Source organism: Ursus americanus, chromosome 10 (assembly GCF_024610735.1).
Source record: "Ursus americanus isolate L20-20 chromosome 10, mUrsAme1.1.p, whole genome shotgun sequence".
NCBI classification, from domain to species: domain Eukaryota; kingdom Metazoa; phylum Chordata; class Mammalia; order Carnivora; family Ursidae; genus Ursus; species Ursus americanus.
This window is the reverse complement of record NC_142136.1, coordinates 57,095,582-57,121,613: the sequence shown is the minus strand read 5'-3', so window position 1 is coordinate 57,121,613 and position 26,032 is coordinate 57,095,582. Positions and strand designations below refer to the sequence as shown.

Sequence of the window (26,032 nt, the reverse complement as noted above, 5' to 3'; positions counted from 1 at the left end):
ACTTACATTTCTTTCTTTTTTTTTTTTTTTCTGACTTCAATTTCCAAGAACAATTTATAAGTTTGTTTTTTTATTCCTTAATATAGATTTCTGATATAAAAAGTTAATATTTAATGATATCTATGAGACTACAGACTACAACAATAAAGTACCCACCTTCAAAAATACAAACACCCTGCAACAAATCCTCAAGGTATCTTACCCAGTAGGTATTTGTCTCTGTAGTCTTTTATATTTATATCCAGTGGTTATTTTATTACTTGACAAGGGGCAAGTCTTGGCATTCCTTGCTGTCAACTGAAGACATGCACATTTTGTTCTAAAAGGAAAGCAACAGATGGAGAAGTTAGAATAAAAAAGCACCAACTTAAGTAAAGAGAGTTTTGGTAAAAATGTAAATCATATAGTAAAGGATAAATTGTACTTAGAAGTCACTTGGCTCATGGACAGTTGGACTTCTTCCCTAACAGAACAGGTCTCTTTAAAAGACAAAAACTACCAAAAATTTATCAATAACTATAAACTGCCCTGTACCTCTATTTACTCATGAAATAAAATCTTAAATATATGAGTTTTAATTTTTTTAAATGAATTCCTTTCATTTCCTATTCAGCAGAAGCTAGTTTGTGAAAATTCTCCTAGGTCCTCTCTCCTTCAATGGATACACCTATGTGTGTCACACTTGAAAGGGCACAGGTAGTTCTGCAGACATCTTAAATTCTCTCTCCCTCCAATGACATGAAAACAGACGGGGGAGATTCATGCTGGCCATCTGGCTACTAAGATCTGTTTTTTATAATGTTGCTAAGCAGAAGACATGCAACCATAGATTTTTCTCCTTCAAGACAGCAATGTAGGAAGACCCTGAGCTTACCTCCTCCATGGACACACTGTATCTACCTAATTAAAGAGCAATGCCTCCTGAAGAAGAACTGAAGGCTGACTAAACAGCTTCTGCACAAAAAAAGATTGAGAGACCACACAGAGAGAGACAGAGACACAGTAGCAAAGGGAACCCCCACCACTTCTGATACTTCCTATTGCAATGGAGAGGGATTGGTGAGCAGATCTGCCTGCCCTGGGGCACAGGGAAAAAAAAGCTTAAAATGACAACTAGAATATAAAGGAACTAGCCTTAGACCCCTGCCATTTGGTAGGGGAGCTGCTGGAACTCTATCTGGGTTAGAGGGGCTGGTAAGCGCCACAGTTTACGTTTCCTCTCTACCTTGATAGCACAGATCAGAGTAGGGTCTGGATGTCCTAGCCAGCCTGCGACCTCAGCAAACCTCGGACACGCTGGGGCACAGAAAAAAGCCTTAGTTTAAAAGAGCTACTAGGATATAAAGGACTCAGCCCCTAGAACTATGCAAAATGGCAGGGAAGCTGCTGAAACTCTCTCCAAGTCAGAGGGGCTGGTGAACACCATGGTTGATACTCCCTCTCCCCCTTGATACTGCAGACAGGGAAAGGGTCCGGGTACCCTAGTGGGTCTACCGCTAGAGCGAACTCTGGGCCCCTAACCCACACCATCCCTAGCCATCCCATCAAAGCAGCCCCAGTGCAGCACACAATGCACACTTCTGGTCAGCACTCACTACAGCTCCAGCCATCTCGTCAAGGTGACACAGGTGCGAAGTATTCTAGAACAGTCCAGGCTCATACCACTTTGGCTCTAGGTGATGTCTGCACACCCCTGGTGCACAGCACCCTAGAACTTTCTGATCCATGTCCTGCCTCAGCCCCAGCCACCCTGCCAGAGCCCCCCTGAATAAAGAACTATTGGGACCCCTGGCCTCATACCCACTTACCCTTCAGCTGTACTCCCAGCTGTACCCTCTCTGTAAAGAGCCCTGGGACCACCCCAGCCCATACCCACTTTCGCTTCAGCTGCCTGGCCAATGTGCCATCTGCACTGAGAGCCCTAGGACTGCCCATCCTGCACCAACTTCAGCTTCAGGCATCCCACTAAGACAGCCCCAGCACAGAGTCCCTTGGGGCCTCCAGCCCACAATAGCCAGCCACAGCTCCAGTCAGTCAGCCCGAGTTCACCAGGCACACAGTCTCCATAGACATAACCATGTACAAGATCATTACTTCTAGTTTAGGAGAAGTAGCCATTCTGCTTAATTCATAGAAGCAAAGACAGAAAGTCAAGTAAAATGAGAAGACAGGAATATGCTCTAAACAAAGAACTACACAAAACCTCAGAAAATAAACTAAATGAAATGCAGATAAGCGATATGCCTGATAAAAGAGTTCAAAGTAATGACCATGAAGATGTTCACTGGACTGCAGAGAAGACAGGATGAACTCAGTGAAAACTTCAACAAAGAGACAGAAAATATGAAAAAGAATCAGAGTTGAAGAATATACCTGAAATGAAAAATACATTAGAAGAGAATCAACAGATTAGAGGATGCAGAAAAACATATTAGCAATCTGGAGGATAGAGTAAAGGAAACTACCCAATCTGAATAATGAGAAGATAACATGTTTTTTTTTTTTCCAAGATTTTATTTATTTATTTGACAGAGAGAGACACAGTGAGAGAGGGAACACCAGCAGGGGGAGTGGGAGAGGGAGAAGCAGGCTTCCCGCTGAGCAGGGAGGCCGATGTGGGGCTTGATCCCAGGACCCTGGGATCATGACCTGAGCCGAAGGCAGACGCTTAACAACTGAGCCACCCACGTGCCCCAAGATAACAGAATTTTTAAAAAAGGAGGACAGGTTAAGGGATCTCTTGGACAGTATCAAGTGAACAAACATTTGGATTATAAAGGTCCTGGAAACAGAAGAGAGAGAGAAAGGTGTAGAAAACTTACTTGAAGAAGTAACATCTGAATACTTCCCTAACCTAGAGAAGGAAACAGACATCCAGGTTCAGAAAGCACAGAAAGTTCCAAACAAGATGAACCCATAGAGATACACATCATGACACATAATAATTAAAATGTCAAAGATTGAAGATAAAGATAGAATTTTAAAAGCAACAAGAGAGAAGCAATTAGTAACATACAAGGGAAATCTAATAAAGCTATCAGCTGTTTTTCAGCAAAAACTCTGCAGGCCAGAAGGGAGTGGTATGATATATTCAAAATGCTGAAAGAATAAAATCTACAACCAAGAACACTCTATCTGGCAAGATTATTACTCAGAACTGAAGGTGAGATACAGACCTTCCCAGACACACAAGTTAAAGGGTTCATCACTATCAAACTGGCCTTACAAGAAATGTTAAAGTGACTTCTTTAAGTGGAAAAGAAAAGGCCACAATTAGAAGAAAATTATGAAAGCATACTCACAAAATTAAAAGATATAAAATATGACAACATAGATATGAAATGAGGGAGGGGGAAGTAAAAATGAGGATTGTTTAGAAAATGCTCAAACTTAATGACCATCAGCTTAATATAGACTGCTATATACTTAGGATGTTATATACGAAGATTTTATTTATTTGAAAGAGACTGAGAGAGCAAGCACATGAGCATATAAGGGAGAGGGAGTGGCAGAGGGACATTCCCTGCTGAGCAGGGAGACTGACATGGGCTTGTTTCCAGGGCCCCGAGATCATGACCTGAGCTGAAGGCAGGTGCTTAACCGACTGAGCCACCCAGGTGCCCCTAAGGATGTTATATTTATACTTCGTGGTAACCACAAAACAAAAATCTATAATAGAGACACAAAAGAGAAAAAGAAAGAAAACCAAGCCTAACACTAAAGAAAGTAATCAACCTTAAGGAAAGAGAACAAGAAGAAAGGATGGAGGGGCGCCTGGGTGGCGCAGTCGTTAAGCGCCTGCCTTCAGCTCAGGGCGTGATCCTGGCGTTCTGGGATTGAGCCCCACATCAGGCTCCTCTGCTGGGAGCCTGCTTGTTCTGCTCCCACTCCCCCTGCTTGTGTTCCCTCTCTCGCTGGCTGTCTCTCTCTAATAAATAAATAAAATCTTAAAAAAAAAAAAAAAGAAGAAGAAGAAGAAACGATGGAGAAGAATTACAAAAACATCCAGAAAACAATTAACAGTATGGTGACTCACATAATAAAAAATTAAAATTAAAAAAAAATTAATAAAATGGCAATAAGTACATACCTATTAATAATTATGTTAAATGTAAATGGACTAAACGCTTCAATCAAAAGACAAAGGGTGATAGGGGTGCCTGGGTGAGTCAGTTAAGCATCTGACTCTTGAATTCAGCTTGGGTCATGATCTCAGGGTCGTGAGATCAAGCCCCATGTCAGGCTCTGCACTCAGTCCAGAGTCTGCTTGTCCCTCTCCTTCTGCTCCTCCCCCTGTGCTCGCTCTCTCTCAAATAAATAAATAAAATCTTTAAAAAACATAAAGTCTCCTTTTATCAGATTCTGTATTTATCTCTGATTCTTTAGGTGTGAATTCTCCCATTTGTTGGGACTCATGCTGCCTTGATGGTCCTAAACATCTCTATGTGCTTTGACTGAAATCCTACCTTTCTGTGGGGTTTACTCCTGGGTGCTCCTTTGTGTTGACTCCTTTCCTCATTGCTCTGGCTGTGACTATGGGTTTCACTGCTCTAAAACCAGCTGTTGTTAATCCAATTCCAGGCTATGTGAGATAATTAGCCTACTTCCTAGTCCTGTAGTGGTCCTGGTTTCTATCCCCTGGAGAACTCAGTGCCCACTCTGCCATGCATGGGACACGTTTAATTCCCATTCCTGTAAGAGTTAAAATCCCTAGCCACAGTGCTTGTGTCCACTTCCAGATCCCAGCAGGTTTCAGCCTTTGCTTTTGTGATTTATCTTATAATTTCTGACCAACAGATGAAAATATGTATATTGGTGGTACATGTTAAATAAAGGTTAGTGTCTACAGTGTTAAAGCAAAAATCATATATAGTTGGGGTGCCTGGGTGGCTCAGTGGGTTAAGTGACTCTCAATTTCAGCACAAGTTATGATCTTAGGGTCATGAGATCAAGCCCTCCCCAGGTGTGGAGCCTGCTTGAGATTCTTTCTCCCTCTCCCTCTGCTCCCTTCCTACTCTCCCTCTCCCTTTCTCCCCCTGTCAAATAAATCTCTTTAAAAAATCATATATAGTCAAGATTCTTTTTAAAAAAAAATCTTATAAACTGACCATTAAGTAAATATAGTCCAACAGTTTTTTTCTCCAGCACTGAGAGACTGGGCTTGGCCACATGTCAGTTATATTTAGATGCAATGTTAAAAATAAAACAAAACTAAACAAAATACAACCCTTATTTTAAAAACAGAATAAAACCTGACAGTGTGAGAGATTTCCTCTATGACAGGCCTGAAGGAACTGAGCCAAACTGAGGTAACAGCAGATTTATATATCTCCTCTCACACTTCAACTAACTGAGATGGTGAAACTACTGTCTATACTATTTAAATTCTTTATTTGTTTTTCTTTTGTCTAGTAGCTAAATCTGCATTAAATTAAATGTATATCATGCAACTCCACTCTATATATGCCTACGTACTACATGTATCTTACATACCCTTAAAATAAAATCTTCAAATTTTTAACTGCATTAGAATATGTTTTTTTAGTGGAATGCCAATGTTTTGAGAATATGAATTATAAGCACCTTTAACTTTATAAAGAAGTAGCAAGGAAATACTTGTAAAAGTAAAACAAGACATATAACATAATGGTAAAAAGCATGGGTTCAAAGGTTCAAATATTGACTCTTCAGTTTGTTTGCCCTATGACCTTAAAATTGGCTTTTCAACTTCCTCATTTGTAACACAGAAGTAATACTGGCTACCTCACTGGGTTTTGTGAGGATTAAGTAAAAAAGTATATGTAAAGCACTTGTTACAGTGTCTGGCACTGTTACATGGCATTAGCTGGACTTGTTGCTATTATGATTATGGTACTAGATTAAAGGAAATATTCATCTTTGGAAGAAATAACATTCATATTACTATAATATTTGGCAAAGAGTTTTCTTTTCTATTGCTAGTGAGAGAGTGTATCTTTCCATTTTAGATTCTTGGTGAACAGAGTTTAAATAGACAGACAAACTGATACATAGCAGGACTTCGTGACAAGTACCCTCACATTCAGAAGACTTTTTGAAATGCCATGTTTTTCTACTCACATGTCTATGCAGCCCTCAGAACAGTCACATGAATCAGTAAACATGTTGGTAAAGCTGTTTAGATAATATGCACGTGGCCACATAGTCCTTCTGTACTTAAACTGTGGAAGCTTTCTATTGTCAATTTCATTACAGAAAGAAATGGGTACGGATTCCACTCCATTGCTAATATCCACATCAGAAACAATTTCTTCTTGTTTTGGGTAATTCCGAGTCAACTGAACATAGGTATTGAAAGAAAAGTTATCTGTAAATAAAAAGTTACACTCTGTCTCAAGCAGGTAACGGAAAACTTCTTCCACGTTTCGTAGACTCCTTCCACAAGGGGTTTTATAACTCACATGGAGTGCTGAAGAATGAGAGTTTGTCTTTGCATGTAGTCTTTGGAAGTGGCATTTGATTGGTAGCTGCAGAGGGTTTTCTCCTTTGGAGGTTAGTGGTGTTTTCATCAGACAAGTTCGAGAGCAGTCATGACGTCGATAAGATAGATTCAAAGATGATTTCTTTTCTCTGATGTATGCAACTTTAGTTTCCAAAGGAGGGATTTCGTTATTTTTTGTAGATCTGTTTAAAAGTAATTATTCATTAGTATCTCAAGTATATACAATTCCCCATTTTTAAAAAAGATTTTATTTATTTATTTGACAGAGAGAGAGATAGCCAGTGAGAGAGGGAACACAAGCAGGGGGAGTGGGAGAGGAAGAAGCAGATTCCCAGCAGAGGAGCCTGATGTGGGGCTGGATCCCAGGACTCTGGGATCACGCCCTGAGCCGAAGGCAGACGCTAATGGCTGAGCCACCCAGGCGCCCCATACAATTCCCCATTTTTAAAAAACAATGCACACTAAATTAGTTCCTGTAAATTAGTTCCGATTATCTTCTTTTTAGACATCCAGACTCTGAAATAAACATTTTACTTATCATGTTCTATAACCATATCAAAGTTACACCTTAAGGGTTTTTTTTCCTCTGGACATCAAATACATGGTGTCTTTTTCTAGCTCCACCTCTTCAACTGGGTGGTGTCCAATAATTCAATTCAGTTCTGACACTATCTACCTGGAGTCAGCATCAGATACCAGCAATTAAAGGTCTCAGTCCCACAAGATTGTCCCCACTTCAGATGCCAAACTCAAGTTCCAGGCCACTTAAACTTCTTTTTTTTTTTTTTTTTTTAAAGATTTTATTTATTTATTTGACAGAGATAGAGGCAGCCAGCGAGAGAGGGAACACAAGCAGGGAGAGTGGGAGAGGAAGAAGCAGGCTCATAGCAGAGGAACCTGATGTGGGGCTTGATCCCATTACGCCAGGATCATGCCCTGAGCCGAAGGCAGACGCTTAACCGCTGTGCCACCCAGGCACCCCCAGGCCACTTAAACTTCTGACCAACACAGGGGTTTTCACATGTCCTTCTCAGGTTTTATAATTTGCTAGAAAGACTCACTTTTATTACTATTACAGTAATATCACTATGTTTTAATTACTACTATCAGTTTATAATAAAAGATACAGCTCAAGGACAGCCAAATGTAAGATGTACATAGAACAAAGGAAGTGGGACGGGGCATGGAGTTGGCCTACCCTCTCCATGTGCGTCACCCTCCCAGCACCTCAAAGCCTTCATCAACCAGGAAGCTTACAGAACCCTGTCCACTTAGAGGTTTTTATGGAGACTTCACTACATAAGCACCATTGATTAAATCATTTGTCACTGGAGATTATCTGAATCTCCAGCCATTCTCCCCTCCCTGGAGGCTGGGAGGTAGGACTGAAAGTTTCAAGCTTCTAATGGAGGTTTAATCTTTGGTGACCAGCCTCCACCCTGAAGCTAACTGGGAGCCCATCACCAAGTCATTTCATTAGCACACCAAAGACACTCATTCTTGAGGAAATTCCAAAGGTATTAGAGGCTAAATGAGGGACCAGGACAAAGACAGAATATTCTTCCTATTGTACCACAACCTAATTTCAGAATATCCCAGAAAGTTGTGATGATAGCTGCAACTCTGTGCTACAGCACCTAGCATTTAGAGCATGCATTTTGAGGAATGTTACTTCTTCAGGCATGCTTGGTTCAAAATTCTTGCTTGTAAAAAACAGGAAAGGCTAGCTAAAAAAAATAATTCATTAAGAATCCTGCAATAATTATACCAACTGGATTTCTTCTGCAATGTGTATTCCACCTGGCATATTAACATATATGAAAATGATCAGCTGACACAAGAAAATGGAGAGGTTACTGATTTTAAGAAAAAAAAATCTGTGAAAAGATTCCATGTGTATAGAACACGAGTTTTAATTTTTCATAAAGTACCTAAGTTTTGTTTTACCTAATATTTTCTATCTTTAGATATCTGTTATTACAAAATCTATATAGGTATTTTGGAGATATTTTTATGTTCACTATATAAAACAGCACTATCAATAAGAATTTCTGCATTGATAGAAATGTTCCTTATCTGTTCAATTTGGTAGCCCCACTAGCCACATGTGGCTACTGAGCACTTTAAATGTGGCTAATATGACCAAAAAACTTAATTTTGAATTTAATTTTTCATCAATTCAAATTTAATTTTAATTCAAATAATTCAAATTTAAATAGTCACACGTAGCTAGTGGCTACTATACTGAATGCACAGACATGAGGTTCTCCATCCCTTTTCCAGCTATATAGCACTCCTCTGCATAAATTCCACAATTTATTTAACTAGTCTTCTATTGTTTCCAATCTTTTGCTTTCACAAAGCATGATGTAATGAATAACCTGTACATAACAGTTTCAAACACGTAGAGATATCACTTCAGAATACGTTTCCAGAAGTGGGAGTACTAGGTCACAGGGTAAATGAATTAGTAATTTTGTTGAGATTGCCAACTGTTCTCCATGGGGTCAGCTCTTCCAGCAATTTATGAGAGTGCTTGTTTTGCAGAGCCTCATCAATCAATGGCTCTTGATGTTTTGCAATGTCCTACAACGTAATAGATGAAAGGATGTACTATATTCATAAATCTTTTAATGTTGAAAACATTTGTTTCCAATTTTCCTACAGGTTACTACCTTGATGAACATCCTCATACATAAATCCTTGACGAAATTCCTGATTGTTACCTTAGGATACTTTCCTTTAAGACAAATTATTGGGTAACAAGAATATACATTTTAAAATAACCTCTTATTAATACAACTTACGAACTTATACATAACTATGTATTTTTCTCATTAAAAAAAAAAAAAACTGCTATATTGGACCGTCACGTACTTGTAAGAACTGTAGAATTCTCAGCACACGATGACTCAGTCCAAACCCGTGCACTAAGACAACCAAACTCTAGCAAGGCTTCTAGCAGCATAAGGCCATGTCTTTGGGAGGACCCAAGCCCCCAGTAAAGTGTTGCCTGAGAAAGCACAAGGCTGTCAGGAGAGTTTAAGGTTTCTTCTAGTCAACACCTGAAGATAAGCCCTTCGACCTTTCTTTCTTAGAGCATTTACTAAAAAGGGTTTACAGTTGTGAATCTTTCCTCCATTCCTCAATGTATTTAATTACAACAGTGTATTTAATTACAACATCTCAGGAGTACCTTTCTCCAGGTCCTGAAGGACCTTCCCTTGAAAGTTAATCATCAGGAAGGGTAGGGCCTCTGTCTTCCAATCTCTGTGGGAGGATAAATCCTAACTTTGATGGTTTCCAGCTACCACACACAGCTGGCCTCAGAGGCATTCACACTGACTCTCTGTAATTTTTCACTTGGGTTTCCCTCTTCCTCTATCTCTATTCCCTCATACACCTTTAAAACACCAGTCACCCCAGCACAAATCAGAATGAACTTCAGTTTTTTTCCCCTACTGTCAGTACTTACTGAATAAAATCAGTTTTCATCACCTTAATGTCTGGTTTTATTTATCTTTGACACTTGTTACCAAACTTCAATTATCAACACGTTGCCCGTTTTACTTCTTCTATTCTTCCCTCTTTTGCCCCACAGTAGAATATGCTGGAGTATTTTAAAGCAAATCCTAGACATTGCCTGAAATAATTCAGTATGTTCATCTAACAAACAAGGCTTTGAAAAAACATACAATCTCAGTGACCCATCTCCACATTTCGGTGATTGTTAAATTTGTTTCAATCAGACTTCAAAAAGTTCCACACATTGTATTTGATTCAGATATCTTTTTGCCTCTAATCTTACAGCAGTGTCCCCTCTTCATTTTATGACATTTATTTGTTGAAGTTGAATAAATTGTGTCATTTGCCCTATAGCATTTCCCACATTCTGGAATTTGGTTGATGCTTTCCTTGTGCTGGTGTCATTTAACTCATCCCTCTGTCCCTCTATTTGGTAAATCAGTAGTCAGTTCTAGAAGCTTGAGTAGATTTAAGTTATTAGGCTGGTGGTGTGGTGGTTCTGTATCTTTCTTTCACTTAATAGTTTTGTTTATTCACTCAGGATCATTGTCTAGGCTAGTGCTACTCAAGGTGTGGTGGTGTCAGTCACCCGTGGTTAGCTAACAGTTCATAATAAGTGCAAAAATATAAAGATGCAAAAGTTCAGAGATTTTTACAGAAATTTAACATTGCTGCAACATCTCATTGCATTTTATAAGTGTATTCCTCAATAAATTTGGAGTTTCAAACAAAACAAAACACCTGTTCTTACCACCATTAGTTTGACAGCACCGGCCTAAGGCTACGGTTTCTTTGGGAATGGGAGAAGTTGTAAAAATAACAATCTTCCAATTCTAACATTTCTACTGCATTTTCTGGCTGGAATTCTTTGATAAAGAAGAAATTTTCCTCATCAACTCTTGGGTTATCTGATATACAGTTAGTATAGGAAAAGCAGGATAAATGCTTGATTCTTTCTCTTTATTTACTAGAATTCAGAATGGTGAGTTGTATCCAAGCAACTATCAAAGTGACTGATATTTAAAATGTTATCATGAACCCATGGATTTTTATATATTTAATGTATTTAAATCAATCACAATGATTATTTCTTTAGATGTTCAATTGTGCTATTTTTGGCCAGTGGGAGCTCCTCCAAGTTTGCTCCTGTATCTTTCCAACACACTTGGTAGTCTTTGATAGCTTTCTTGCTTTCTGTCCCAAGAAGTCCCAGGTCTAGAATCAGCTATTCCTCCAAAGGACCATGGTTCTGCTTAATGAGAAACAACATTTAGAAAACACAATCATGGTGCTAGGAGGTACACACATTTTAACCAATACAGACCATGAAACTGCTTTCCAAAAAGGCTGGACCAATTTACACTGTATGAATGTTGATATAATTATTATTTTGAAATTTTTAACCAATTTGATTAATGAAAAACAGTACTTTATTACCACCTTAATGTTTTCCCCTAAATAATAGAGATTTGAACATAATTTCATGTTTACTGGTCTTTTTTCCCCCCTTTGGTTAATTGTTCATATGCTTTGTCCAATTTCCTATTGGGGGTTTGTTCATTCACTCATTCATTCTTCCATCAGATTTCCTGAGTGCCTGCTACACACCAGGTGCTATGTGGAAACAATGATGAGAGCTTACTATCTCAAGGAGCTTACATTCTAGGCAGACAACTAAGTATCTACAATAAATGTAAATAACGTTATGAATAAAGCCATAACACATAATGTCATGAAAAGACATCTAATCTTTATTATTATTTTTATTAGGGCTCTAATTTTATAATTAATTTTTCCATGATTTGGGAGTCCAATTTCATCTGGAATTTATTCTGATGTACCATGAAGATCTAACTTAAATTTTCCAAATGATATCCAATTGTTCCAGAGCTATTTACTGAATTAGTCTTTTACTGTGCTACTTTTGACTTAATCATATCTTACATTCTTATAAATATATAAAATGTTCTATAATTTTCTAGGCTTTTTCTGTCTCTTAATGAAGCTGTTACTAATTAAGGCAAACCAATACCAATGTGGTTTTTTTCCATAGGTTGACGGAACATTTTGAGATTTATCAGGGCAAGTCCTCTGTCACTATTTTTCCTTTTGAATGTGCTCTGTTTTCTGATTTTTTGCCTTTTGACATTAAATTTATAGTATTTGCCAACTTAAAAAAATCCAAGTGCTTGGATTTCATATTAAATTAAATCTATAAATTTATTTGGAAAGAATTTACATTTTTGTAATATATAGCTTTCCCATTCAGGAACATAGTAAGTTTAACCATTTATTAAAGTCTTTAGGTTTAATTTTCCTCACGTATACATTTCTTGTGATTAGCCCCATTTATTTACTTTTTAGTTTTGTGAATGGGGACTTTATTCCATATTTTCTAACAGTATAGACTTTCACATTTTTATTTTATGTGACTGCTACTAAACCCTTTTTTTAGCTTAATAATTTCACACTTGACTCAAATTTTCAGGGTAGGTAAGATCATCTACAAATAATTTTACTGTGTACATTTCAATAATCATATTTTCTTTGATATTCTATTGTACTGCCTAGAATTTCTAGGAAAATATTGAATAACAATTATGATAGCGGGCATTCCTGTCTTAATTTAAAGAAAATGCCTCTAGAGTTTCATCAATACATAGGTCATAGATGTTAGAGAAATATATTGTCTATCACATTAAAGATAATTCATCTATTTCTAATTGTTGGTATTGAATTTTTTAAGTCTTTTGGCATCTGTTATGTTTTTCTTCCTATGGTTTACTTTGGTAAAGTAATGGATTTTCTAATACTAAATCATTCTTGCTTGACTAGTATAAATTCCACTTGGCCATCTCTTTTAATACTTCTCTGGATTAGAACTGCCAGGATTTTATTTAAGATCCCTGTATCTATAATAGTGATACTTAAACTTTTAGGGTCATGAACCCTTTTCACTATCTGATGAGAATTATGAACTCTCTCTCTAGAAATACAGCATTAACATAAAATTTTGCATACCATTAAAGGACTCCATAGCCCTAAGTTTAAGAGCTCATGAATTTATTATCATTAACTTCTTATTTAGATGGTTTCCATGCCACTGCCATATCTTTAATACTATGTCCTCCCCAATCCTAATTTCTACATTCTTTTGGTCCACTAGAAGATATATGAGAAAGTTTTCCAGAAGGGCATACAGATGGTATGTTTTCTGAGCATCTGTAGGAGTTAAGTCTGGTGCTAACCTGTTTTTTGGGGGGGTTTTTTTGGTTTTTGTCTCAATACTTCTAACATACTTATACTTTAATAGACACTAAAACTTCTTTTTTAATGAGTGTTTAATAATAATTTTCATTACTGTGGTACTTGGTGAAGCCTCTTACCTCCAGACTTGGTATTTTCTTACACTCAGAAGTTATCTTTTTTGTTGTTTCTGTTTTGCTTATTCTAGCTTCTGGTGTTTTTGTTTTAGTTCAGAATAAAATATGGCAGATTTTTCCATAAGCAATGCTTTTGTAGTGCAGGTTTACGTTATTTTTTAATATATTGAAAATATCTACATTTCATATTTTTGTAATAACAAATTTACAAATGGAAAAGATATATATTTTTATTTTCAGAGTTGTCAGAGCAATTTTGAATCCTAGTTTAGACATTGTGATTTCCTTCACCGTGAACAGCAGCACACTGACCCTAATCCTACCACTTTTGCTTGAAATGCTTACATTTTCTAAAGAACATTATAACATAGGGATGATCCTGAAAGCATTTCTACAGCATTCACTGGAGTTATTGGTTTTCTGTTAGTAGCTTCTTTTTTAGGACAGTAATTTTTCATCATTCTCTTTTTTTTTTCTCATCCATTTGCCCCTTTCTTCTACATTTTGGATAATCTTATAGATCCCAGATTACATCTTTAATCTCCTTAATAGGTGACTTTCACAATGAATACTTTCTTAAAAGAAAGCCTAGGATAAAACTGATCACTGCACTACTATTTATAAATAGGAAATATTTAAAACCAATCTAATTACCCATCTTTAAAGGAATGGATAAATAAAATGTAGTATTTCACATTATGAAAAACCAAACAAGAGTTAAAGGGAATGAAACACATCTATACATAGCAATATGACTAGATCTCCAAATAATACTAAGAAAAACAAGATGACACATGTATGAATATTTCCATGAAATTTAAAAACTATGATAGTACTATATATTGTTTGTGGCTATATGAATATTTAAAAATTAACTAGAACAATAAATGATGATAGTGGTTCTCTTGGAAAGGCAGATGGGGAAGAAACTTGTCACCGCAAGAAGTTAGGTATGGATCAAAGAGACACACTTTCTCTCCTTCCCTTTTTTTTTTTTTTTTTTAAGAAACTGAAAGTTTCATTTAACAATGAAATGTTAATAACTGTTAATTCTAGATTGTGTTTGGGTTTTGCTGTATTCCCTTATATGTTTTTAATCTTTTAAATTTCCTGAAAAGACAGTAAAAAAATACTAGAAGAGAATGTAGCTAAAAGATTAAGGCAAATCCAATGGGGAAAAAAAACAATCATGAGGAAAGGTTTTATTTCCCCTTAAATAATTTCAGTCTGTTTTCGTATTTTTGAATAATGTTGGGGGCACATACCATAGTAAGATATATATTCCATAATGCACCTTTTGCTTTACTCTTCCATTTAAATTGTATCTTCTTTAGCTTAGTCCACTTTATTATTGCTTTTATTCACTTGTTTATTTTGGTATCCAGTATTTCCTTGTTTTATAAAGCGTGTGCCTGGAATTGCTTTTCTCTTATTATTAAGTGTTACCTTCCTTCCTACCACATTTTCTTATAAAGCATAGTACACTCCAAACTTTAAGCACTTCTATTTATTTGTCTACCTGAGAAATAACCTCCTCTCTGTCTTGTTTCATTCAATGTTCACTGTAATAAATTCTCTTAGGCTCTCACAGCTTTGTTGTTTTGATATACGTTACTCACTCTCAAATGATTTTATTTATACATCTACAGGGTTGTATAACCAGTAAACCAAATGTTTTATTTTCCTTTTCAACTTGCCTTAACCAAATACATTATGTTTCAGACTGGCTTCTGTGGCATCCTTTTCTACAAATCTTTTTATTTGATTTTCCCTATTTCAACTATGTTCTTCTTTTGTTCCTGTTTTGCTTTTTTTGGGCAAGAGAAATATGGAATACTAATCTGATGACTCAAACGGTTCCTCTCTGAATATGAAAAGATTAACTTAGGGTATATTTAAGAGAGAAACAATCTGGGTTATCCTTAGTTCTTAAATAAGAACTAATGTTTGTACTGCAGTTTATAGTTTACAATGTACTTTTACATAATCTCCTCATGTGACAATAAGTACAGCTCCAAGTTAGTCATTATTGGAACAATACACAATTGATGAGGGAACAGAAGGCAAGTTGAGGACAAAGTAGAAACTGACACCCAGCAACCTCCCCGCCCCCCATGGGATGTACGCGACATTCCTCAGGCACTCCTGGTTGCCCTAAAGGACAAAGAAACAGTTAACCTATAGATATCACAATCCTACAAGACTTGAGTCTCCCTCAGTTTGCAAATGTCTTAGCAGTTTATAAGAACAAGGCATTTCTATCACTAACCTAGTTTCCGGAAGGGAATGTAAATACAACTAAATGTCTTATAGCCTGCAGACCATAGACAGATACTTCTAGGAATCCAGGATGTTCCCAACTATCTTCATGTTAATGCCTTACTAGAGGGGCAAACAATCTTAACTTGACAATGGCAAGGCCTCCGGTATCCTGTAAGTCTTCTTTAACATATGAAAGTCCTTTCTCAACCTCCCTTTTTCCTTACCTTCCCCCAACCCCATAGTATTTAATCAGCCACCCCTCACAACCCAGGGCAGCTCTTTCTGCCCACGGGTCCTATCCCCGTGCTTTAATAAACCACCAATTTTGCACCAAAGACGCCTCAAGAATTCTTTTTCTTGGTCGTCGGCTCTGGACTCCACCCCACTGAACCTCACCTATATTCTATAACCTCATCACATGGCGCCTGAACGTGGGACTTTGAGTCTTTACATCCGGACTCTGAGCTTCGGTGCAAAATTGGTGAGTACTTTCCCTTCTCCTCCTTTACTCTCCTTTCTGGGGACTCTTCAAGGAGTACAGTCTTATTGGAACACTTTCATGTCGATAGGTCAGGCTGCAATCCTCTAGCCCATGGCTACTCTATGGGGAGGAAAAAGCCTGCCTTTTGGCTGGAAGTTAGTACCCTGGCCGGGATGGTAATAAGACCCAGAAACTTGATGCCCTCTTTTTACTGCTGTCCTTATACAAAGTCGTCTGTCTTGGGCACGGGACAACCATCTAAGTGACTAGCACGGCTGCCAATCTTAAGACTCCCGTGTGAGGTTTCCTTCTGATGGATCTAATGCAATCCCCTCCACATCCCTGGTCTAGCCGCTTCTGGCCGCGGGACCTCCACTCGGAGCCGGCAGAAACCAGTACCTGATTGAACTAAAACCCAACCCGGGACCCCTTCCTAGGGAAGTTGGGTGTAAAGACCACCTGTGTTGGAATGTCACTTAGACCATGATGGACTTATATCTTTACTGTTTTCCGTCAGTGTCCTCTACTAATTACTTAGGCTACAAAATTTGGTAATTTCCCCTTGTTAAACTTTTCTAGTGTTCTCCATGGGTTAAAAACAGCTGGTTCTTCAAGGCAAGGTAAAATACTTTCAAGGCAAGACAAAATAAGGTGTGACCTTCACGGCACGACCTTCAAGGCACAGTATTTCAGTCTCTTCACCAGGCGCACCCATCGGCAGCCTAGGATGCGATGGAGTAGGGGAAGGACGGCGGCATCCCTCCTACGGGCCTTTTACGGCAGGAATGCCTTCACAGGAAGGCAAGATTGTGATCAATAGCGATGTCTTATTTGAGGGACGCCTCCAGTCGCTTTTGACACACGGGAACCTCTGACATATCCTGCGTGGGATGCCACCTGGGAGTCGGGGGGGATTTGGTAATGGACCTAATTTACTTTTCTGAGCGTGGCCTCAGTAGGCTGCTTCTTCGGTTCCCAAGGATTCTCCCTTGGGGTGCCTTTTGACCCATTGGAATCGATTCGGATTGCAAAATTTAGGAAAGTACTGATCTCCTGTAACACTGCGTGGTTTCAGTGGGATCTATCAGTTAGATCTCTTCTGTAAGGAACCGAGCAAATGGACCTAGGGTACCTTCATTGCTCGTACCTAGGCCTTCATTGCTCTACACCCGGACCCTGACCTAAGGGCCTCTTGAAGAATGTGTTTGCCCGAATGGGTCAGCTAGTAAACTCTCTCCTGACATATTGGATGATAATTATCTAAATAGGCCTCCTCCGAGTAAACCCAGGTTGCTGGAGGAAACACAGGCCATCTCACGCAAAGGGGACTCTTGACTCTCTTCTCTATCACTGTTCCTTCTAACAGATGTGGGGGTTTCTCCCTCACTCATTTCCCGGGTTAGTGGCTATAACTGGAGCCATCTGTGGTTAGTCTCCCTCGGGACGGGGACTTTAAGGAATATTCTCAAGCAGCTGCCAAAACTCCCTTTGTTTCGGGGAAATTCCCTGTCTTCTCTGGCCTGACATACACTGCCTATTCCCCCTTGTTGGCAGGAAAGCATGGTGTCTACTGCTGTTGGAGCTGAAGCTGATGAGCTCTAAAACCGGGAACCCTTTCTCTGCCTTCTGGCAGCACTTTGTCTCCTCTGTCTCCCCCTCTCCCTTCCTTATGCACCACCTGGGGTGTGGCCTGCACAACTGGCTTCTGTATCATCCTCAGGCACCATGGCTCCTCCTCCCCTCACCATCAAGAAGCGAAGAAGAGGACCCCCGGACTTAACACCATGCACTCCAGGTTTCCCCACCAGTGTCTCAGGTAAAAATTGACAATGGGCTGGGGCGCCTGGGTGGCACAGCGGTTAAGTGTCCGCCTTCGGCTCAGGGCGTGATCCCGGTGTTATGGGATCGAGCCCCACATCAGGCTCTTCTGCTATGAGCCTGCTTCTTTCTCTCCCACTCCCCCTGCTTGTGTTCCCTCTCTCGCTGGCTGTCTGTCGAATAAATAAATAAAATATTTAAAAAAAAATGACAATGGGGAGGATCCAGGTGGAACATAATTCAGTATTTAAGTTAAGCCTGTTGGTTTAATTAAGATAGGCATGTCTTTAAAAGTTATCAGCACTAAACGTGAAACTTTTATTCTATCAAGGTTTACTAAAGGTCAAACTTGTGTTACCTCTGTTGTGAGTTGTTAGTAAAAAGACTAAAACAATTGTCTCAAAGTTTTCATGGGTAATTGTTAAAAGAGCTTTCAAAGTCTTTGCTAACCTTAATTTTTAAGGTTTTGCTTGGATGGTAAATGGGATTGAATTCATTGGACATCTAGGTCTTTTTAAAATAGGATCCAGTGCTAAAGCATTGAGTACTGGATGTAGGTTTGTGCTTTTGACTTCTTATTGCAAAGAAACTAAGGATATTTAAATCTGTTGGTAAACAAGTTTTGTGCTTAATTGATTCATAAATTTGCCATCTAAACCTTTTGGAGTAACAGTTCACAGTTGGCTACTACTTAGTTTTCACTGGAGACTAAGGTTTCTAAGAAAACTCTACTAAATGTAAAGAAGGATGATGGAAAGAAGGGAAGCAACTCTGTATGTACAAAAGGAGGAGATGTGTAAGGAGAATACGAAATGCATTTTTTTGTTGAGGGTAATAATTGTGCTAAATAAGATGGTCGTTTGGAAAGATAGCATGGGATAGAATCTGAATGCAAAAGAAAGTTGTAGAAGGAAATCTTTGGAAAGGAATTTTAGGTGTGGTCAGGACTAAGAGTGAAATGAATGGATTTTTAAGATACAGTGGTAAAAGATCTATGTCTGCTTTTTCTCTGTTTAAAAAGAGAAAGGTTTCTTGAATTGTTCAACTGCTCTGAATAAGATAATGTAAACAGTTTTCTGTTTGCCCAGAAAACAAAGTTTCTATGTTTCGTCATTAACAGGTCTTCAATTACTTAGTTAAAACTTCTCCTATTAAGCTAAGTTTTGCTAACAACTTATAGAACCCTAAATATTTGCCTTTCAAATCTCTTATTGTCACCTTGGTTACATAAAAATAGTTTTGTAATGATCTGTAATCCTATTCAGGTATGTGCTATAATTTTAAGGTTTTAACAAACTTTACCAAGATTTAAATTGTAAATGAAGTCTCTTTAACTCAATAGGCCTTTTTCTTTGGTATGCTAAGTTACTCTGGAAGTACTGTTAAACAAATGATAAGATTTAGGTTACTTTTGGGTAAGTGGTGTAACTCTTCTAGAGATTATATACAATTCCTAAAGTTTTAGTGTTGTAATATAAGGTCATCATCACTCTTTTCTGGCTATTGAAGTCTTACATGTCACAGAAGAAACCTGATTTTCTTGCCAGCTATATTGTAAACGCTCATCAGTTACTAACCATGTCCATTCTGTATTTTTGTCATTTATACTTGTTCTTACTCTCCTGTAAAATGAGTTTAATCTTCAAGGAAATCTATGTGAAGGACTTCAGGACAGATACAGGTATTCGATATCTTTATAGAATCCTAAACTTGAAATGGGTAAGAATTTCCAGAATTAACTAAAGCTGCGTTCAAACTAAACAAGAATTAGTAATATAGGACTAAATAAACTAAAAGATTATAGTGTTGTGACTCTTGTTTAAAACATTACTGGTTCTCTAATGTTTGCTCTTCCAGATTGAGGAAACTTTCTCTTAAGACATCAGTGATATACAGAAATAATAATAAAGCAAATTAAAGCATTTAACTTTTCGCTCTACCTGAACCCTCTGAAATTAAAAAGGTCTCAGTATTCTTTCTTCCATGGCAGTCATAATCATTTGCAAAAGTTCAATAAGTATTGTTCTCCTTGTAACAGGACACCATTGGAAACACTGGTTATTTTTACCATAAGGCTTTGAGTGGAATGTCATATTTGAGAGACGTGCATAGACTCAGATATGACCAAACAGCTTTCAGGAACGAAGGTTGACTTTATGAAACCTGGAGCCATAAAGCCCCTTGGAAATGGCCTGATACCTTGCTTACAGAGTTGCCAGCAGCCTCACCAGGTGAGTAAAGAATGTCACTTCTGGCAGGTGCAGGAACCTCAGGATCTATAGGGGACCTCGTGAAGAGCAATCCGCCCAAATCTACAGGTATCGCAGGCACGTCTGATGACAAGTACTTGGCTTGGCTTCTGGCCTGGAGAGGCTACTAAAAAGTTCAACCTGGAGATTCCTTACAAAAGTTCCAGCAAAGCAGATTCTAAAAGATCTATATGATCAATCGCTATTCTTGCTGAGCTTATATAAATAATTATGCTAAGTTTGTTAAAATTGGACTTGTTTTGCAAACAAATTAGTCCTGATTTGGCTCTCTCTGGAAATGCGGGTTATTTTAGAGAGAAAAGTTATGTTTAAATAACCCATGTTTGTGGAATGTTATTCTAGATCTGATTGTCCTTAAATGTTTGCTTAAGCTAGACAACTTGAGGTAAACTTAAGAGAAATAGCTTTTTTCTATTTCTATGCAATGTATCATGTATAGATAATCTTCATGCTTTTTATTCTGTGGGGCTAATAACAGGACCCCATGAGCATATGATTATTTAAACAACTGGGAAAAAAGATTGATTCCCCAACAAAGCTATCATCTTGACCAATTCTATGTGGCTGGGATGATGAAATCATTTCCGGAAAGCCAGAGCATACCCCACTCCATAGGGTCAACTATGGGCTTGTGGAGATAATGGATGATCCCACTTTCCTTGTGGTTGGACTGGATGATGACTTGGGGACGCCCTTATCTCTTCACAAGTCTCCCCCCACTTGCCAGTGATTCCTTGTTAAGATATTAAGGCTAGACCTCAAACAAAGAGGGCTTCTTAATGGTTTCATCTTGCATAGTTAACATTTATCCTACAAGCCACCTCTATGGATATACAATTAAGGAGAGACTTTAGCCAAGCATACAACAGCCCTCCTGGTAAAAGGGCCTCAAAGCTCACTATGGGACAGTCTCTGACTGTAATGACTTCACATCAGGTCCAAGACCAAAAGCCACCAATGGGTGATGGGAAGCCGACTTATTAAATACCAGGCTATGCTCATAGGTATGCCTGAAATAATACTTGAAATCTGTCAGACTTCAAACCCAGCTACCCTTAGGCCTGGACCTGACCATTGTACTTCTATAGAGCATAACTGTTGAGAGGTTATTGATCTTCTTTATTCTCTAGTCGACCAGATTTAAGATGTCCCTATTGAAAATACAGAGGACAATTGTTTCACTGATGGTAATAGTTTCATGGAAAAGAGGGGTAAGAAAAACTGAGTATGTTATAGTCAATTCTAACTCAAGACTGTTGAGGTCAAAGCCCTGTCAGCAAACATGTCTGCCCTCAAAGCAGAATTTATAGCGCCCACCTGTGCTTTGCAATTGGCAAAAGCCTTAAAAATATTTATACTTACTTCAAATGTATTTTCTTGCTCCTCCATGCTCACAGTGCAATTTGAAAGAAAAGTGGATTACTATCATAACTCCCCAATCAAATAGGGGCCTGAAATCATTGCATGTATGGCCCTAAACCAAGTAGCCCTTAATCCTAACTGCAGGTCAAGGAATCCCATTATTATATGACTGGCTCCTGACTGGGACCCAATGGCTATGCAGCTCTAACCTGTGGCCATGGCTTCCCTCAGGCTGGATAGGCCACTGTACTCTTGGGTTTTGCCTGGATGCATGGATGCATTATTAAAACCATTACCAACCCAGCCAACCTTCCAAATTTAAAACCATGGTGGACATGTTCTGTGTCTCACTGGTACGACCACCTAGCATCTATCTTTGTTACCTCCTTGAGACTGGAGAATGTTGTTTGGCAAATGGAAACTCCTAAATGTATGGTTAAAGCCCTAAATGACACTCAAAATAGCATTTCTCTATTAAATGCTAGGGTAATACAAATACGTAAAGCAGCTTTACGAACCAGAATGATATTAGATGTTTTTAACTGCTACATAAGGTGAAACTTGTGCTAGCATAAAAACAATGCTGTGTATACAGTCTAATTACCACAAAATATTTCTGGGTTTCTAACTGACATAAATTGGCACTTTAAATGATCACTTTTCTTTAGTGATTGCTTTAAACTCCTGGACTGGAGGAAAATTATCAAAGGTCAGCTATCAAAGGTCTTTTACTCAAGACTTTCTCTTGTTACAATATTAACCTTGTTTTGTCATTTCCGGTGTCTCCCTTACTAGTGCCAAGACTCCTTCACTGCTGTAACTTCTGGCTAACAGATGATTCCCTTCTACTCAAGGAGGTTCATCTATGTTGCCCGCATTGGATTCAGCTGCCTCCCCCTTTAGTAACCCCCTTTACATTCCCCAGTGACCAGTACGGACCCATAGGTAGGAACATCTCCACACCCCTATCCGGCAGGAAGATGTTACAGAAGATGAGACCTTCCACCTTCAACAACCTTAAAGATTTAAGGGTCAAAATTGTTTAAGGGGGAAATGATGAGGGAACAGAAGGCAAGCTAGGACTCACAGGCTGCGACCCCCCCATCCCCCACATTGGGATGTATGTGACATTCCTCAGGCAATCCTGGCTGCCCTCAAGGACAGCGAAATAGTTAACCTATAGATACCACAATCCCTCAGTTTACAGATGTCTTAGCAGTTTACAAGAACAAAGCATTTCTGTCAATAACCTAGCTTCGGGAAGGGAATGTAGATACAAATATATGTCCTTATAATCTGCAGCCTCCAGGAAGTTCCCAACCATCTTAATGTTAATGCTTTGCTAGAGGGAAAAACAACCTTAACTTGACAATGGCAAGGCCTCTGGTATCTTGTGAATCTTCTTTAACATATGAAACGTCCCTTTTTCCTTACCTAACCCTTGCGAATCTTCTTAACTTCACAATGGCAAGGCCTCTGGTATCTTGTGAATCTTCTTTAACATATGAAACCTCCCTTTTTCCTTACCTACCCTTAACTTGACAATGGCAAGGCCTCTGGTATCTTGTGAATCTTCTTTAACATATGAAACCTCCCTTTTTCCTTACCTACCCCAACCCCATGGTATATAATCAGTCACCCCTCGCACAACCCTGGTGCAGCAGTTTTTTCTGCCCACGGGTCCTGCCCCGTGCTGTAATAACCCACCATTTTGCACCAAAGACGTCTCAAGAATTCTTTTGGCTCCGGACTCCACCCCCCACTGAACCTCACCTGTATTCCACGACCTCATCAAGTACTTAGAATTTGAAAAGCCAACATGGACTAGGTAAGAAAAGTAAAAAGTAAACTAATTTTCCTTTTTGACAAGGTTTGATAATACCTGGCAAGGATATAGAATGCTATTGCAGTAAATCTTGATTTCCTCTAACAGCCTTGTGAGAAAGATAGAGAAATGTAGGTGGGATAGCGGTAGAGGTAAGTAAATTCACACTTGGTCCAACAGTTTTTTCTGAAGAGTAACGACGGAATAGTGAGCCAGAAAGGTTTTATCTTTGGTCCTGTCCTATCCAATGTTTTCAGTGAGTATAATAAAGACTAGAAAACTCATTTAATATATTTGTAGAAGAAGGAAAGCTAGAAGGGAAAGACAATATAAAAGGAGATTCAAAATTCATAAGGATTCTGATAAGCTAGGAAAATGAACTTAAAACCAAAAAAGAGACACTTAAGAATAAACCATCTCCTGCATTTAGGTTTAAAATAAAAGTTTTAATAAAATAAAACAAACAGAAGATGGGAGACTGTTGGTAATTTATATGAAAAGGAATCTTATATTTTAGTGATTTAAAGTGATTGAACTTGTTTTTAAAAGGTTTTAAAATTTTATGCTATATATCAGAAGACCAGAATTTCTAGGTTTCTCTGGAAGTACTGTAAAATAAGTTTTATGAGTCTTCTAGACTCAAACTGTAAGGACATCTCTAGTATTTGCAGATGTAAATCATATGTGAAATAGTGTCAATCTGCAACTCTCATAAATCCTAAAACAATAACAAGAAGATTCTACATTAACAATGTTTTTGTCAATTTAATATGCAGCTGAAAGGACAAAATAAGTCAATTAACTGAAGAACTTTCTCTATAAAGACACTTTGTTTTTTGAAATTCTGTTCCGTGGACTAGCACAAAATACTTCAGAAACTTCCCTTAAACTAGTTCTTGAACGTTTTAGTACCAGCATTACCTACTAAAAATAAAGACTATGTGTGAGAGTGTCAGATTTCCTCTTATATAAAGATTTCCTCTTATACAAATTTACTTTATGCTAAGGAATCTTTACTGAAATGGTAAAAGGACAAAGAAAAGGTCAGAAAAATTTAGCCTATTCTCTTAAGCTTTCTGATACTAATTTAGAGCTGTTAAAGTATTTGAAAAGCTGAACTGATAATGACAGAAATACTGTTTACTCTTTTCCAATATTCCTTTAAAAGAAATAATCCAAGGGCATCTGGCTGGCTCAGTCAGTAGAGCATGCGACTCTTAAACTCAGGGTTGTGAGTTCAAGCCCCACTTTGGGTGTACAGATTACTTAAAAGTAAAATTTTAAAAAAGAAAAAAGAAAAATAATCCAGGAAAAGTAATTTTTTTTAGTTACAAAATTGCGACCTTGGTAGCTTGGTAGATGTTAGTATATTAATAATTTACAGAAAGAAATATTTGAGAGAGCGTGAGCATGTAAGTGGAGGGAAGGGCAGAGGGAAAGGAGAGAATCTCAAACAGACTCCCTGCTGAACATAGAGCCCCACACCGGGCTCAGTACCACAGCCCATGAGATCATGATCTGAGGCAAAATCAAGAGTTGGACACTTGACCAATTGAGCCACCCAGGCACCCTTACACTAAGAAATTTTAAACTAAATTTTACTGAAAGACTTGATTACCTAGGGATATTAGCAAATAAACAACTTGTTAAGGGACTCATGAACCTTTATCCTACATACAGTAATAAAATTTACAAATTTTAAAGCTTTGGGTGGGAAAATATCTTTTTTATATATTCTATCTACTCTTACATCAAATGATCAGAAAGAGTACATCTCTTTCTGGGAGCGAAAGTATTAACAACATAAATTTAACTTATACATACAGAAATGTACAGTCTTCTGGAAAGGTGTCTTCATATGATGTAGAGGGCAATGAACCGGATTTGTTTTCCTGTTCATTCTGGGTCACAGATGTATGATCTACATGAAGAAAATACAAACGTGAGTAACAGGTACACCAAATTAAAAATCATTTACGGTGATATCTAAGTAATATCTTTATTGGTTAGAGATATATGGAGCCCTTAAATCTGCTAACATAGTAAGATTTCAAAGTTAAGTCAAAAAATTCGGTGTCAATATTTTCAAAACATAAGGAAAATAAGATAGGATAGTAAAAGATTTAGGATAGAAGAGACTTCTGCTGGAAAGAACCCAGTTTGGCCTGAACTTTATCTGAATTTTAATCAACCTTTAAGGTGAACATTGGGTATCCTTATTTTTGCTTGTATTTTATAGAAAAATAATGTAACGACTACTAAAGGGTCACAAAATTGAAAGTTTATATATCTTTTGCTTTCTCATTGTTCAACTGCTACCTTCATTTTTGGAGGGTGGGGTGTTTGGGTATTTCTTTTTATATTTCCATTTGACTTTTCATATTACTTCGTCTATCTTTCTGTGCTTAATTTCATGCCATGTGTTTTCTTTTTTACTTCATCTATTCTTACTCTTTAACATGACTACAATATAGAAATAAGCTGTGTATTTAATGAGAAAAATTATGGATTTCGTGTTATTTTGAAAAATGGATATGTGGAATATTCTATGTTTGATTTAAAGATACACACACACGCACATATTGTTTTTCCTTTTTTTTTTTTTTTTCCTTAACAGAGAGCACA

General features: G+C 37.9%; 1 protein-coding gene across 5 annotated transcripts in view; it reads right to left on the bottom strand.

Moving 5' to 3' along the window:
• Positions 1–26,032, bottom strand: part of SETDB2 (SET domain bifurcated histone lysine methyltransferase 2) — a 62,654-nt gene that overhangs the window by 17,502 nt on the left and 19,120 nt on the right. For all 5 annotated transcript variants that reach the window (XM_045796833.2, XM_045796834.2, XM_045796835.2 and 2 more), the window contains 3 exons: positions 25,232–25,328; positions 6,100–6,663; positions 203–319 (listed from right to left, as the gene is read on the bottom strand). In XM_045796833.2, the coding sequence (XP_045652789.1) occupies positions 203–319; positions 6,100–6,663; positions 25,232–25,328 (778 nt within the window). The remainder of the gene's footprint in view (positions 1–202; positions 320–6,099; positions 6,664–25,231; positions 25,329–26,032) is intronic.